Source organism: Arvicola amphibius, chromosome 2 (assembly GCF_903992535.2).
Source record: "Arvicola amphibius chromosome 2, mArvAmp1.2, whole genome shotgun sequence".
NCBI lineage: Eukaryota > Metazoa > Chordata > Mammalia > Rodentia > Cricetidae > Arvicola > Arvicola amphibius.
Genome location: NC_052048.2, coordinates 34,335,911 through 34,352,806, shown reverse-complemented (window position 1 = coordinate 34,352,806; position 16,896 = coordinate 34,335,911). Strand labels below are relative to the sequence as shown.

The window sequence follows — 16,896 nt, the reverse complement described above, 5'->3', positions numbered from 1 at the left end:
ACGGGATTTTATAATCATATCACTTGCGGATTTTTTTTTTTTTAACCTGGACCAGGCTTTTCTGGTTCCTGGATGTATAAATGAAATGATCAGTGATTACAACTTCACCCTCCTTTTCTGTGGGTCTGGATCCCTCTGGCTTTTATCACGAACGTTGTACAGGTTAATCTCGCGAGTAGACTGGGCTAGTGTTTTATTATGTTTCCTAGAGGACGGCTCTGCTATAGGGCTGATGACTTCAAAGACCCCAGACTTCTAGAGGGATCCTCTGGGATCCTCTGAGTCTGGTCCATGAGGAATCCTGGAAGTCCTGTCGGGACGCACAAATCCCCAGTGTCTCCAAGTGTTAGTGCACCAACTTTCTTCACAGACAGCAAACCAAAATCTCTAATCCCAGGGACTCTGACTGCTCCAAGAGAGGGCAACTTGAGACTCCTCCCTTCAACCTCTTGCCCCTGGCTTTTTGATTTTCCTTTTTCTTTTCTTTTCTTCTCTTCTCTTCTCTTCTCTTTTCTCTTCTCTTCTCTTCTCTTCTCTTCTCTTCTCTTCTCTTCTCTTCTCTTTGCCTTACTTCCTTCCTTCTTTCTTTCTTCACTCCCTCCTTCCATCTTTTTTTTTTTTTTTTTTTTTTTTTTTTTTTTTTTTTTTTTTTTTGGTTTTTTTGAGACAGGGTTTCTCTGTAGCTTTGGAGCCTGTCCTGGAACTAGCTCTTGTAGACCAGGCTGGCCTCTAACTCACAGAGATCAGCCTGCTTCTCCCTCCCTCCCTCCCCTCCCTCTCCCCCTCGCCCCCTCCCTCCCCCCCTCTCTCTCTCTCTCTCTCTCTCTCTCTCTCTCTCTCTCTCCCTTTCTCTTATTTTTTTTTCCGAGACAGGATTTCTCTGTAGCTTTGGAGTCTGTCCTGGAACTAACTCTTGTAGACCAGGCTGGCCTGGAACTCACAGAGATTCACCTGCCTCTACCTCCAAGTGCTGGGATTAAAGGCATGCGCCACCACGCTTAGCTTAGCTTTTCGTTTTTTCATTTTCTACACAAGCACTGCAAGGAGCATGCTGAGCCGCAGCACAGCTCCTCAGAAACATATGGTCCCATACTCCCGCCCACTGCAGATCTTAAGAAGCCAAGTGGTTCAGGGTGGAACCTCCACCCCACCCCCACCTCCACCCCAGCTAAGTCAAAATCCCTTCTGGTCCTATGTTGAAACTGGGATTAAAAACCCTGGCTGGAGATAGCTACCAGCAAAATGCCAAAGCTCAAGGAATAAGAAGGGGTTTGGGAGAGGGGCTAGGAGAGGGGCAGCCTCATATCCCTGCCCTCCCACCTCAGTGCCTTTGAGACCTTTCTTCTCCTCCAGGGAGAAGTTATCACAGGGATGTGAAGAGGCAGTCCTTAGGGTAAAACAGAAAACAAATTTGAGGGACCAACTTGGGTTTCTCTGCTAAGGCACGGGCCACTCTGTAGCTGCACCGCTAGTCCTCCAGTCAATAAGGCCGGGTTAGTTTTCTCCGAGCCTTACGTTTCTCCAGTGAAAATGGTAACAACGGGCACCTTATATGTAAATATAATGCATGAGGTGTCATTGTTATTGAGGGAATTTTCTGGTATAAATTCTGAAGCTGAAGACAATGAGGATCTCGGATAAGCGACAGCAAATGAAGACACCTGCAGGTAGACCAAAAGACATGGTGTCTTAAAGTTTTAATGTGCCAACTCTGGCAAAAGATGGAAACTATCGGAACTTCATCTCCTACTTCTGAGGGCCCATTCTTTGCCTCTTGGAGTGGCTGTCTCCTTCTCTGTTACGTGTGAAGCACAGGATTAGTAAAGTTTCTCTTGGGACCAGCAATGTTTCATTTTGATTTTGTGAACATTTGCATATCCGTGAGATATCTTGGGATGGGATCCATGTCTGATTACAAACACAAGACGTTTTATATACTCTTACACACCTAGCCAGACTTTATATATTTTTAATAAATTTTTTTTTTGGTTTTTCGAGACAGGGTTTCTCTGTGTGGCTTTGGAACCTGCCCTGGAACTTGCTCTGTAGACCAGACTTGGCTTTGGAACTCACAGAGATATGCCTGTCTCTGCCTCCTGAGTGCTGGGATTAAAAGTGTGCCCCAACCACCGCCCAACCATATTTTTAATAGTTTTGTGCCCAAAGCAAACTTTGGTGGTGTGGGGTTTCCTGCTTGTGGCATCATGTTGGCACTCAGAAAGTTTCAGATTTGCAGATTCAGGATGTTCAGCAGTAATACCTACTCTGAAAGTTGATGTTGGATTAAATTAACCTTGGAACTGAAACAGTGGTCAGAAGTTAAATGAGGCCACTGATATTTGATCTGGGGGCCAGTTCAGCTTAGGAAGATCTGGGATTTTGTGTATATAAATTGATATTTGTTTCTCAGTCTGGCATTTTTTTTCCTTTGAGAGGTTTGCCAAATTCAGTTTACTGGTTAGGGTGTGCTGGTTAGGTGTTTCTGTTTGTTTATTTTGTTGTTGTTGTTGTTTTGGTTTTGACAGTCTGACAATGGGAATTTCATTGAGTAAGTTGCATCCATCCAATTGGCCCATAGACTCGTCTGTTGGGGTATTTTCTTGATTAATGACTGATGTGGGAGGTCCCAGTCCTCTGTGGTTGGCACCAACCCTAGGTAGGTGGTTCTGGAAAGTATAAGACAGCAAGCCATGAGGAGCAAGCCAGTGAGCAGCGCTCCTCCACATTCTCTGCTTCAGTCCCTGTCTCCGGATTCCTGACCTGCTTGAGCTCCTGCCTCTGCTTCCTTCAGTGATAGACTGTGATTGGACAGTAAGACAGACACGTCCTTTCCTCCTCAAGTTTCCTTTGGCCATCATGTTTTGTCCCATCAATAGAATGCAAACTAAAACCCTAGGGTACCAGGTTGCTCTGTGCTTCCCTCCCCATCAATGGGGGTGCTGCCTATAATCTGTGCCCACGCTTTCCACCATCCTCTGGTTTATCCCAGACCACAGTCAGGCCATTCACAGCTTCCTCCAATTGTTCCCTTCACCTCCCTGATACTTTGCCTCTGAGTGACTCTTCTTTTCTTCCTGAAACCCCCTTCTCCCAAGCCTCTTTTTGAGATGGGTTAGTGGTTAATGACAGGTCCCTCAAATGGCAGAGCTCAATGGTATAATCTAAGGCAAAATGTCTTTCCCAACCAGAGACTCAACTTCCCCAAGTCCAAATCCATTGAAAATGGGGACCCAGCTGTCCTGCGGAAAAAGGCCTTGGGATGGTTACCATGCCTGCGTTTCCACGTGTGCATTTATTGTTATTGCTTAGTATAGTGTTGAAAAGGCAGACAAATCCCATTAGTTACAAAGAGCACAAGCCAGAGATACAGAGAAATAAAGAGTGTACAATAAGAGCACAGTCACTTCCCAGCCCCGATTGTCCCAGAGTCCCCCAGAGCCCAGGCAGCTTGTGGAAGCTGGAGGCGGCACCATTCCCTCGCTACTCTGTTATAAAAGATGTGCACACGAGAGTTAGCAAAGTGTGGTGACCCCCGAGAGGAAGGGCCCTGGAGGGAGAGCACCACAGACATTACAAAACAGACCGAGGGCCTGCAAGGTGGCCCCAAGTAGCCTCAAACCTTTTGTTTTGGGAGGAGAGGATGATGGTAGCTGCCCAGGGCCTAGGGTCCCATGTCTTGGGTGAGTTGTATCTATATATTAAATCAAAGGGCTTCATTTGGACCTTGGAAAAATATTTGGAGATGCCTAACGTCTCATTGGGGCCTTGGTGCTTCAAGAAGTATCCTCGCTCCTAGGGTTCTCTAAGGGTGAGGCTTCAGATACTAGAACAGGAGAGAGGTGGGCGGAAGGCTCATAAGTGCATGGTTTAGTTGGCAGCCTCCTATAGTTACAGCAAGCAGGGAGGGGATCAATGGTGCCAAGATATCCAGGCAAGACATGTTTGTATCCCAAAAGTGCTAAAACTCTGAATTAAAAAGAGGTGACCCTCAAGTAACCGAAATAAAATAACCAAAAGCCAGTTTAGAAATTTAGACAGGAACTGTCCCCTAGCAGAATGGCTCTGGTCGAGGCTGAATGTTCTTAGTACAGGGTCTGGGAGAGGTCCCCCTTTCCCGTCCAGACAAGGGGCACACGGGGACCTACCCTGGCACAACCCCAGGAGGTGACTTGTTGGGTGGGGCTTGGTAGCCTCTCCTAAAAATTGCAGAGCTTAGGGGACAGGTAAGTTGAGGGCTTCCCAGGATTCAGGATGCTGTTTTGTCTGTCCTGATGGGACAGTGATTACAATGGGGGTTGGGGCGGGGTACATAGAGTAACAGGGCTCAGTGAGAGGGGTAAGAAAAGGGCAGCATGAAGAGGGTCTGGCAAAGTTTTAACATTTTCTCACAACAGATGTGAGGGGAGATATGTGCAGAGAGACAAGGACTCACCCCCTGCTACATACAAAAATATTTGTGAGGGACAATAATTAAAACACGTGGCCAGAGGGGACAGCGGATGAGGGGACAAAAGAGGAACTCCAGAATTGAGTTTAAGTCTATATAAGACATCAGGAAGTGGCAAAGGTGGCTTTTCAACAGGCATGGGGACACAGTGGCTCTTTATTAACCAGAGGACCCAGGATAGGGTTGGTTCTGACTTGGGAGTAGTCAGTGCCACATCCACTTTCAAAAGGAGGGCATCCTCCTCCAGTGGGCTCTGTGCTGTGGTTGGGATGAGGCTGGGAGTGAGGGGTAGGCGGGGAAAAGGGGGTTGCTCCTGAATCCTGGAAACTGTGAGTGGCAAGTTGAGTCTTCCTACCCTCCTCCACAGAGCGGTGAGTATCCAGAGCCACAGTGCAGGGGCCTCACATGTTGTCCCTCATCTATCTGAGGGGATGGGGAGTTGATGCACTTAGTCCCAAAAGGAAAGAAGGGGGCAGTTCCCACACTAGAAAAGAGTAGGTTTGCTATGTTCTGTTTGATTGTTTTTTTTAAATACCATAGACACACCGGAAACACATGTGTGAGTCAGAAGATTCAGCCATGGAAAACATAACCATTGCATAGTATTAAATGAGCAGAGACGGTGAATTCTTTATTTACAATTATTGTCTAGATAAAAAAATTCATAAAAACAGATGAATGGTCATAAATTATTGACCCCCTAGTGGGGTGAACTGCCAAACGTATCCCATGCTGCTAGATATAGGGCGCGGAAGGTGCAAGCTTTGTGTACTACAGTGGGTTCTGATAAACCAACCATCTCCTGTGTAGGTGAATGCATGTGTGGATGACTGAGTATGAGCGTGAGGGTGAAGGGCATAGAGCTGCCCCTCATTCCTGACACCGGGAAGCTGATGCTAATGGCGGGCCTCCTTACTAGTTTCCTCTGCTCCCTGTTGGAGAAGCTGGCTCTACTCTGAGGACCTCTTCCTGCTTGCCCTTGAGGCCTGGCTGCGAAGCCCAAGGACCCTGGTGGCATGGAATGAGGTCACAGACGCATGACTGAATGGAGGGCAGGATGAAAAATGTGACAAAGGAGTCCCCCCTAAAAAAAAACCCCAAACCAACCAAACAACAATAACAACGACAAACTCCAAACCAAAAACCTATCCTGTTCCAAGGCTGCCCCAGATTTCCTTTCCCTCCCTGGAGGGGTACCGTGGGATGGTTCTGATGGTGTCTGTATGGAATCCAGCAGTACATCTAGGGCTGGTCCACCATTGCTGGAGAGGCAGCTCTCTCTCCTGGAAACACTCAGATTCCTTCAAGACATTCTTCCTGACAGAAAGATTGTGGCCAGGTGGGATGGGCTGACTTTGAACCCCAAACCAAAACTCAAGTTTTTTTCCACAGCCATCCAGACGTGGGCCCTCCCAGCTGACTATGGCTCTTTTCCCAAGTGGCTGTCATCTTGTTTAGTGAAGAGGTCTCTGGGCCTGGAGGAGGGCTGGGGGCCAGACTGAGGAGCGAGGAGCAATTGTGGGAAGGTGGGGGTGAAGGATGGCGTTCACAAGTGAGGCGGGAAGTGTTTGGTTTCCCTCGAAGCACGGGACATCATCGATCATGGTATTCAAAATGTCTTTTGCACTGTACAAGTTTATGGAAAAAGATTGTATGCTGAAAAGTCTCAAAGCAAACTTTGTATTAAATACAAAAGTTCTTTTATGAAAAAAAGCTGAGACCCACAAAGTGCTTAGCAGTTAAGAGGCCGACAGACAAGCTCTTATTGAGTGGGACTACTAGTGCTGTTATTGTTGGGGAGGGGGTAACCACCTTTTCTCATCTGTGATATGGGAAGATATCAGAATGGCTTTCTGTCTGGGAAAGCAGGGCTTGCTGTTAAAAGGCTACAGTATATATTGTGACTACAGGAAGACAATTTGGTTTAAAAATCACACTGAATACATCTCAATGTACACATCATAAGGTTCATTCGGATCTAAATAGTGCAGAGAAAAAAGGCTATTCTTCTTCAAAAAGAAAAACAAAAGCAGCAAGCCGTACCGACCCTCATCCAATATGTCGGCAGTGCCTATGCTGCCATATATAAGGAAAGAAATGTTTAAATTACTAACTAAAAAAAAATCAACACAATAGCATTTGTAATATGTGAACACTACCTCGAGTCACAGACAGCGCCAAAGACAACTCAGTTCTGAAATGCTCTCTGTAAACTCAAGCGAGTTTCATTGAGAGAAAAGCCTTCTACCGGTGCACTACAGACGCTGGCGTCTCGGACCTGGATGGTCAGGCGTGTTGCAGACCCGGGAAGCCTTCTCTCCTCTTCTCCCTTGTCTACGGTGGAGCGTGTTGCTTAGCTCCTCAGGATGGATCCTTGGGAGCCATTGGCTTTCTGCCTGAGCTTCCCACAGTAGTGACGTTATTGAACGGAAATAGCAGGCAAAAATCAGAGCATGGCTATTGTAAAACTTCAAGGATGCAATCCAGGGGATGTGTCTGTTGGGCCGAGCTGTTCATAAGCATCTTAGTCACCAGTGTCCTTAAACCACACAAATATCCAAAGACATTATCTACAGGTTTGTAAACAAATTACATTCTTCTTTTAGGACATAAGTTAAAATAGAGCAATTTAAGCAGAAACAAGGCAACATGCCGGCAAAGGAACTTTATATATCCATGTATATATATATATATGTATATATATAATATCTACTTATCTATATACACGTATACAGTCTCCAAGAAGTATACGTTGATATAGATACAAAGAAACGGATATAACCTCATGAGTGTCCGTGGAGTTCTTGGGTTCCATTGGTGCAAACCTACTCTGTGATTTCAAAAAGTTATTAAATTAATCTAGACATCTGAGACCATGCTGGGCAAGCATTTGAAACCTCACAGACCAGTGAACTGAATGAACAGCAGTCTGTTTGCAGTTCCCGCCTAAGAAAACAAACAAAAACCTCTCCTCCCCAACCCTCCAAGAACCAAATGAGAGAGGGGGCTGAAAGTGTCCAGGTACATTCATGCTGGGGACATAGTGGCCGGCGGGTGCATGGCTGGTCCTTTGGAGCCTGGAAGGGCTCTTTTTTTTAAAATAATTAATTAATTATTATTATTTTTTGAAAAACAAAAGCAAAACAAAACCCACGCCACTCTCTGCTCCAGATGACCCCAGGGCAACCCTGTCCATGACCTAGGAGTGAAAAAGAGTTCAAACAGCATGGCAGCCAGAGAAAGGGTCTGTGGGTGGAACCGGGTTCTCTTTCTGCTGTGTGTGTTCTGCCCAGTGCTCCTTGCTGCATCGGGGAGTCGGTGCCTGGAAGGGTGTGCGCCCGGAGGCGGATGGCGGCAGGTCCATGAGGATGGCCAGGCGACAGGGGCCTCAGCTAAAGCGACGTCTCCAGGCTGTGGATGGGGCTCCCTGGACTTGAAGAGGTAGCTGATTTGCTCGTGTCGGTCGTCAGGTTGATCCCGCTGTCGATGGCGCTATTGTTCTTGTTGAGCGAGGACGGCGGGCTCGAGTTCTGCTTGAGCGCGGCATCTTCTTCCAGGTCGGTGTCATCGATGAGGGGTATGTGAGGCTGGGAATCTTCGATCCGGAATTCAGGATGAGCCATGAAGTTATGGATGGAGGTTCGAGACTCGGGTTTTTCTAACCCTTCATAGAGAGAGCTACGGAACGCCTTCACGACGCGGATCTGCAAAGGAAACACAAGGGTCAGGAGTTGGCTGGGCGCTCCTTGGGACTTGAAGGAGGGTTGGGGGAAGGGAGGGCACGCGGGCTGCTGGGATCCACAGTCGCTGGTATTATGAGCATCGATGGGGATGGATGGCAGAGGGCTTGGGGGTTGCATCCATGAGTTGGTTTTTAAGTGGCTTTGGTTTGGGTCAGAACTATGGTATTAGTAGGGATTGTAGTAAGCACCATCACGGAGATGCTTGGGTAGTTGTAAACGGGAGCATGGTCCACTCCGAAGGGTACCCGACCTAGTGAGAGACTGAGCCTTGTTAATGTCACAGCAGAGTTTGACCATGCGGGGGTGGGGGTTGAGGGTTGGGGGGAGTAGGAAAGAGTCTATTTGTTAAAAAAAGTGAATCTTCAAAAACCACACACAGTTAAGAAACCAAACCACATGGAACAGGTTACAAGTCACACAGAGAAGGAACAGGAAGGAGAGACAGTCGGATGAGGTGGGATGAGAGGACACACGAGGGCCAAACAGAGAAGGGGACATGAAGCTGAGGCAGCAGAGCAAAGCAAAGCCAGGGAAGGCTTTCTGAGGTGCAGGGCTGCAGCAGCCAGGAAGCACAGAGGAGCGCACACAGGACGTTGGAGGCAGGGAGCATGCCACAGGGGTCAGGGGCCACACGCACACACACCGACACACAGCTACACTTGGAAGCCTGCACAATGTGAACAAAGTTGTTTGTGCCCAGCGCCTCTTTCCTTCATGCATTTGGGAGGTAAACACTCGAGTATGGGCTCAAAGCCCTGGCCAGCCATTGCAGATTGCTAAGGGGCGCCCGTGTTTCCTAGAGTTTGGGATTTATTGCTTTGTTTGTGTTCTGAAAACACAAAAACAAAAAGAAAAAAAAAAGAAAGAGAAAAATCTCCATAAACCAAAAGACACAGTCTGGAAGTGGACAGCCAACTCCCGGATTCCCTTCATGTTTTGGGAAGTGGGGTAGGGCTCGGGAGGTTTGGCACTGCACCATAGTGAGTAAGCCAGGAACTTCAGGTCCCCAGGCCTTTATTCTCTCCTCTGAAAAATGGGAGGAGCCCAGCCTCTGGTCTCCAAGGCTACAAAAAGCCCTGAATATGGATCAGGAAGGACCAGGTGGAAGTCCTGGCTTGGCCATTCCTCATTCCTTAGCAGTAGAGAGCCACAGAATGTATCTGGTTGTGTTTTAAACTGCCTTACAGGGTGCAGAAGGACAGGAACATGTTTTGTGTCTCAAGGGACTTATGGGACTTGGAATAAAGATGTCTCCTGCTCTAGTGTTGGCTCAGAGTAGGGCAAAGGAGAAAACACAAGATGGCCTGATGTCACCGACAGCTGAGGTCACAGGGCCTTGGCCGTGGGGACAGGAGGCCTGCCAGAGACGTTCGTGGGGAGGTTCTTGGATCCCAGATTAGAGCTCAGTTATACCAGGGAGCTACTCTTTGGGCCATGGTTAGGGAAATCCCTGCTCCCAGAGGAAACTTCTAGATGACTCTGACTGCTGAGGCTGTGAAGGAAGACTTTCTGTTTCTAAGCTAAGTCAACAGCAGCGATGAGAATTCAACTTGGCGTCGATCGCTTGCCTGCTTGGGCTGTGCTGTCTGACTCTTTTTTCCCCAGTCAACTCTCCTTCTTTGCCATCAGCCTTCTCTTAGCTACAGCTTCTGCTTGCCTTCTGAAGAGCAATCTGTCCTGTCTCCTCCATATCCACTAGCCACCCCAGAAAACTCTGCTTGCTGGAATCCAGGAAAGCTGGCAAGCTGGAGCCAATGGAGCCAGGCAGGCTGTGTTGGTGTTCCGTGATACTCGGAACTAACTTTGTCTCTGGATTCCCTGTGCAGCTTCTGTAGACTTTTTTTTTTTTTTAATTTTATGATCTGATAAGTGGGCCATTGCACCCTTGAAAATAATAAATAAATAAATAAATAAATAAATAAACAATGATAAAACGGCATAGCCTTAGTTTGTCTTTTGTTGTTATTTGTTTGCTTTAAGGAATGGTCTCAGAAGACCCAGGCTGGTGTCAGGGAATGACCTTGAACTTTTCACTGTCTCCACCTCCGTTTCTCGACTGGTTTTCTTAGGGACTGAGGATCTAATCCAGGGCCTTCTGCATGCTAGGCAAACAAACTCTAGGCAAAACCCAGCTGCTGGGTTCCTCATCTGCAAAACAGGAGTGCAAATGTCCCAGCTGGCGCTTGGCCTTCTGAGGCTGACTTGCTATAAAGACACTGGCTGGCTGGAATGCTTACTATATGAAGGGAGTTAGGGGAGGGTGGCAGGCCCTTGTCATGTGACTGACAACGTAAAGGGGACAACACACAATGAGATGAGGCCCCTCCACCCTCCCCCTGGCATGGAGACAACAGAAAGAATGAACTGCTCTGGACAGGACTGCGGGGACAAGACTTTTTGGGATACCCCGACATGGCCACCTCAAGACTCCACTTCGGTTCTCTCTGCAGCTGAAATGGAAAAAAAATAGGGGAAGAAAAAAAAAAAACAAAAACAAAAACAAAAGCAAAAATCTCATCTCTCCTGCCTGACTGGTCTAAAGAGGGGTTTCAGGAGAGAAGACTGGTGGACTCATGGGAACGTGGGGGGCAGGGAACAAGGTGGGGCCAGTGGGTGGGATTGTGGATGTTTGCTTTCAATAGCTTGGGGGTCTCTGGGGAGGCAGAAGCCTTGTTCTGAGGTGGGCTCCGCATACTCGAATGTTTACCCGGCTTCCAGGAAGCCAAGAGTCTGGGATTGATTCACATTCATTTCAGGCTCAAGGTTAAAGACTCACAACCTCTTTTAATTTCACTCTCTCTTGCTGAACTCTGTGTCCAGGGTTCTCTAGCCCTCTAGGAAACAAAGACATGGAATATTCAGACAGTGGAGAGTTCTAGGGTCCCCCCAGAAGCAAGCCATTTCCTTGCCAACCCAAGCTTGCACCAAATCAGTTACCAGAATGCTAAGGAGAAACCCAGCTTTCCTCTTGGACATGTCTGCATTGCTCCTCACCACAGATGCCACATGCTGGCAGTTCTTGAAACCCAAGTCTAAAGGGGACATGGGGGCACCTGGGACTGTGTGTGCATGTGCGTGTACGCACATGCGTGTGCGTGCATGCGTGTGCGTGCATGCGTGTGCGTGCATGCGTGTGTGTGTGTGTGTGTGTGTGTGTGAGTGAGTCTCACCCTTGGCATAGTGAGGCTGAAGTGTTCAATGTGGAGCCTCTTCAGACTTACTAAGGACAGAGATGGCTTGAGATGGTGAGGGATCCAAGGGGCTAAGAAGGGGAGTCTGGCCTGGACGAATGAGGCTGGTGCTGTCTCGATGAGCAATGGGGAGGCACAACTTCCATGCCTCTGTGGGCTAGAGGAACACCAGGAGATACACCCTCCCTGCGCCCTACACCTAGGGTGATGGAAGGGTGCTCCCTCTCTGGAAGGCTCTGAACACCAGCACTGGCTCCCAGATCTAATACCATCCTCTGTGCTATAGAGTCAAGCCTGTTTGGAAACTGGTGTGGAGTGGAGCATGAGAGGGCTTCAGAACACACTCCTTCTGGTCCCCTTGCTGTGTGTCTTGGCCAAGTGTTGTCTCTGGCTACTCTGGGAAACTCTCCTCTCCTCAGGTGAGATACATGAAGTGGAGCTGTTGGGTGTGGCTCAAGTGCCTGGCATCAGTGGTTTGTCCTTGGATCTCTGTGTGTGTGGGAACCAAATTCAGTTTTGAGTCAGGATGAGAAAAGCTTGCAATTCCCCTGGGTTCTCTCCTGAATGCTCTGGTCCCATCCCAACTGACCATGTCTCCCCGTGTGCAGTATTTGCCTAGGGCCATCTAACAGCTATGAGGGGAGCACAATGAGTACCCCAACAGAAGCTTCCCCATTCTCGCTCTTTATGATCAACTCTTAAAGACACAAATGAGAGAGATTTGTCTCCCTCCAGGACACATAGAGTCCAGGCATTTCCTTCAGCAGGCATGCAGCCAGTCCTCTGCTGGGGGAGATCCTGCAAAGAGTCTGGTGACTGAGATCCACCCACCCCTGCTTTCTGTCATACCTTCCTATGGGAAGAAAGCAGTTTGACCTCTAAAGGAAGCTTCTGTAGTATCTAGAGGGTCCTCAGAGTCCCAGAAGAGCAGAAGAGGTAATGGTACAGAAACTACCCAATCAGAGGACAAGGGGATGTCTACGTGACATCCAATTGTGATCTTGGAGATCCAAATGCGTCTTTGAACTGGTGGCAGTCCTCCAAAGAGCCAGGGCACCCTGCTAAGGAATGATCAGATTGTTTTGGAGACCTCACACCCAATGGAGGGCCCAAAGAGACTAAGAATTACAAACTGGAGTTCAGAGCAGAGGGAATAAGTGGGAGGCTAGGGAGGTGACAGAGTGGAGGCTGGGTGACTGAGCTGAGTTTGCTTTTGGCCTCTTCTCTCTCAGCCCTGAGAGAAAATTAAGGATCATGGACCAGGATGGTAGATGAGTTTTGGTATAACCCCAAGTAGACTTTCTTCCAATGACTGCTCCAAAGTTAGGGTCACACGGAATGAAGAGGATGGGTCTGTCTGGAAGCGAGAGAACGGGGACACACAGGCCTGTCTGTAGAAGTGTGTCAGGAGCGGCCTCCTTGACGACTTTTACGCAGGTGTAGAAGCAAGGCTGAGAAAGCTGCCAAGACGAGAGGACAGCATTCAGTTCTAGCACGTGAGGGCTAAGCTGAGGGGCTGCCAAGGATGCCCTTCAAGGACACATGGGTGCCTGGGAACGCCACGTGATGTCTATTATGCCTAGGGCAAAGTACTTCGCTTAAGGAAAGAGGTGAACCACGATGAATAAAGAGTTGAGCTTGTTGGCCAGGTGGTGGTGGTGCACACCTTTAATGCCAGCACGTGTGATGCAGAAGCAGAAGGATCTCTGTGAGTTCAAGGCCAGCTTGGTCCATAGAGTGAGTCAAGACAGCCAGGGCTACCACAATGAAACCCTGTCCAAAAAAACAAAACAAAACAAAACAAAACAAAACAAAAAAAAAACCAACAGGGCTGTCTCCATGGGAACACCTGGTGGCTACACTTCAAGCAAGACCAGAGTTGGATTGATGGGGTGGGGAGCAAGGAAGTCCAGCTGAGCATGGATCACTCACAAAAGTGATGCAGACACCATCGGCTCACTGCCTCTGTCTTATGGGCTCATCTTATGACAACGGGAGACCACTATTCAGCCTCCTTGTCATCTGGCATGCCAAGGAGGGCAGTCCTCATGGGATGGTAGTGGGACACCAGCACAGACTGACTATCAGTGGGCTCTCAGTGATCTGTGCCCTCTGCTGGAGGGCTCCAGTGGAAGAACCCTGGACCTATACACACATCCTCCCTGCTCAGGGGGGCAGGGAGGGGTGACGCTGGGTGTTCTGGGTTGTAATGGGGTGGGGCCATTTAAAATGCATCAAGAGATGGAGTCTTTCTCATCAAAGACCCTGAAAGCTGGCTAGGGCAGCACACATGTTGTGTTGTGTTAATAGGCCGGAACTAAGATTCCATGTACTTTGGGAAGGTTTGAATGGAGGCACCCAAGGCCCTGAGAGGCCCAGCAAAGATTTAGACAGAGCCAGAGATGAGAAGCCCTAGGTCAAAGGTGGTGGTAGAGGCAGACGTGCTTGGCAGAAGGAAGATGAAGAGGTGCTCAGAGTCCCAGGCTCTCAGATAAGAAGAAAAGGATACCAGAGTTAGACCAGCTCTTTTGGGACTAGCTGTCACCCTGCTAAGATGTGTGTGCCCCACCATTTTCGACTTGAGATCAGCAGCATGGAACAGGAGCCTTGTGTCTTCCAGGAAGGTGTCGGGACTTCAGCATGCTCCACCCTCTGTTGGGGAAGGGTTAGTAAAGCAGCGGGTACACTCAGTATGCAAGGGAGGGACACCGTGAGACTGAAGTGCTGTGGTTTCCTTGGTCTGTCGTTCGTGTCTATGACACTGGACCTGCGGTGATTGCTCGGCTCATGGCCCCTCTTGTGTTGAACTCCCACTGTGACTGTGACCCCTGCGAGGCTTCTGCACTTTGATCCACAGTAACCCTTTGGCTGACTCCAAGACCTCAGTCAGCGAACTCTGACCACTCCCCTCATAGGCCAAGCTTTTCCTGACAAGGTAAGAGACTAGAGTGAGGAGCTCTCTGTGCTTCTCTTGGTGACTGGTGCCTTCTGGCCTTGGGTGCTGAGGCAGACTGGGACCCTTTGGATTCTAGAACCTTCTTGACTATGGTGTGATCCTTTGACAGACTCAGACCTGTGACCCGCTGCTAGTTACGGTACTTGACGCCCAGCTAACCCCACAACTGCCTGAGGACTCGCGACCAATGAAACTGTCTTCAGTGGCTGTGGCCCTTCAGCCCCTGGGCCTCACAGTGACCCCTGTCCCCCCATGTCCTCTGGAATCCCGGCCCCTGCCCGCCTGCCCGCCCAGGAGCTGGCGTTGGTGGTGCCAGCGGAGGCGGTAAGGAGTCACACTCACGCCCAGCTGCAGCAGGAGGAAGGCTGGTCGGAGAGGAAAGAGCATTGGATAACGACACGCGACTAGGGCTAGAGAGACTGGCTACGTCCTGGCTCTGGCTGGTGACGGAGGACTGTCTCCGCAGGGCCCCCTGGAAGGAGGCCCCGCTCTTGAAAGTATTGACTACTTCAATCTGCAACGGAGGAGAGAACGAGACAAGTTGCGAGAAGAAACGAACACCACAGCTACACAACTGACGGGTGCAACGTCACACAGCAGCCGCAGCCACGGCGACAAGGACAACACCACTTAAAACAAAAATGCCAGACAGACTCCAAGGCTCGGAAAGACGTCTGCTCAGCTCTGGACCCAGCTGTAGGCCCCGGGGGGTCCCAAGCGGGGGTGGGAGGTAGGGGGAATGGGGTGTGACCTCTTCCCTCAGTAGTGGCCCAGGGATTGGGATGGAGGTGCTATCAGAATGGAAGAGTGGCTTCAGGCATAGAGCCCGAGTGATGGGGTAAGACCTTGGGCCAAGGTCTAACCCTCCTTATTTCTAACGAGGTGACCTTGGGCAAGTCCTATTTTTTTTTTTTTGTTCTTAAGGAACACCATGCAGTTGGTAGAGGTATAAATGGCACAGTACCAGGCCCAAACCAGAGTTGAGGGAGGGCAGACTCAGTTACTCGCACCCACTCAGGACTATGATCACTAGGGGACTACAGTCCTCCTGAGGTGTGAGGACTGCGAGGCCTACCCTCCCAGGAAATAAGGGTTCTGGTCACAGCAGGACAGCCCAGGCCTGTGTGAGGCAGCTGTGAGTCTAAAACCCAATCCCCTAAATGCCAAGTGGGCAGCACAGGGCTATATGAGTCAAATGAGTCCCTGTGGGGTACAGGGAACCCCAGTGGAGGGGTTTGCTGCAGTCCATGGAAATGTAGCGATTGATCCACGCGTCACTTGCCCAGATTGCTCGGGCGAGGGATCTGAGGACAATGTCTTTCTTGGTTTCCTACAGCACATTCATCAACTACACCTGCCCCAGGCATGGGGGCCTTGGGAGAACATGGAATGTGCACGTGTGTGGCCTTCCTGTACCAGCATGTACCATACAGTGGCTGCAAAGCTTTAGTTCTGAGGCAGAAGCCTGCTTCTAGCTGGGCAGGCACTGTGCTCATATGTTCTCACGTGTAAGCTTGGCTCGCACGTGTGCCTCTGTGTATGGGGATTTTAACCTCTGTTACACATCTGGGTAGAGTCAGGGGCAATGCTCGGAGACCCTCACAGAGGCAGAGTGTTTGTGCAAATCTGTTAAGGTGACTGTAGCTCCCTGGCTGTCAGTTTCCCTTCATAATGGCTGCCCCTCACAATAGAACCCTCACTCACCTCAGCCCTGCTAGCCATCCCCATTCTCTCAGGGTTCCCTCTAGAAAACCATGGTGGCTGAGACTCATGTCTACTCCCGTCTAGTCTGAGGAAATAATGGTCTTCCTGAGGCTGCACTCTGCTTGTGCAGCAGAAGTGGTGTGTGTGTGTGTGCACTCGTGGCTGGAGGGCTGGTGAGGGCTCTTCTGAGACCATATGATGGTCATGGCTCCTATGGCCACCCTCCCTCACGTCGGAGTGTGAGGGTGCAATGGAGCATGCTGGCCACACCCTCAAGTCTGGCCCAGTCCTAGGAGTTCCCCGCACCTGTGTCTGGATCCGATTCAGGCCCCGGAACCACAGGATCTGGCCACGGCGAAGCTCCCGCTCTGCATGGTCTATCTCCTCCACATCTTCATTTAACTCCTCCTCAGGAATCTCCTCCTTTTGTGTGAGCCGCCCTGCCTCCTTCAGGAACTTGAGTCTGCTGGTAGGGATGGTGGCAATGACCTGCAAGGGATGTACCCAGCAAAGAGTCAGGATTGAGGACTTTCTTCTCGGTCCTTGAGTCCCATTCCCTCCTTTTCTGCATATCGGTCTCCTAGTCACATGTTAAGCTCCCCTTATAACCTGTCACCCATTCTAACTGCATTGCTTTCTTCTTCTTCTTCTTCTTCTTCTTCTTCTTCTTCTTCTTCTTCTTCTTCTTCGCTTCGTCCTGATAAGCTGTCACCCCTTGACGTTCGGTAGTACCACGGACCGTCATAAAGTCGCCTGGTATCCGAGCATCGCCGCTCCGCCGTGCTTCTTCTCTTCTTCTTCTTCTTCTTCTTCTTCTTCTTCTTCTTCTTCTTCTTCTTTTCTTCCTCTTCCTCT

At 49.4% G+C, this 16,896-nt stretch overlaps 1 protein-coding gene across 6 annotated transcripts in view; it reads right to left on the bottom strand.

The window, feature by feature from the left end:
• Positions 1-5,047: 5,047 nt before the first annotated feature.
• The window catches only part of Atp2b2 (ATPase plasma membrane Ca2+ transporting 2), a 319,368-nt gene continuing 307,519 nt past the window's right edge, over positions 5,048-16,896 (bottom strand). For 4 of the 6 annotated variants that reach the window (XM_038318670.2, XM_038318668.2, XM_038318673.2 and 1 more), the window contains 2 exons: positions 16,348-16,530; positions 5,048-8,151 (listed from right to left, as the gene is read on the bottom strand). In XM_038318670.2, coding sequence (XP_038174598.1) covers positions 7,840-8,151; positions 16,348-16,530 — 495 coding nt within the window. In that variant the 3' untranslated portion in view covers positions 5,048-7,839. Of the gene's footprint in view, positions 8,152-14,679; positions 14,852-16,347; positions 16,531-16,896 lie in introns of all 6 variants that reach the window. The other 2 variants (XM_038318675.1, XM_038318674.1) reach the window with 2 other exon arrangements.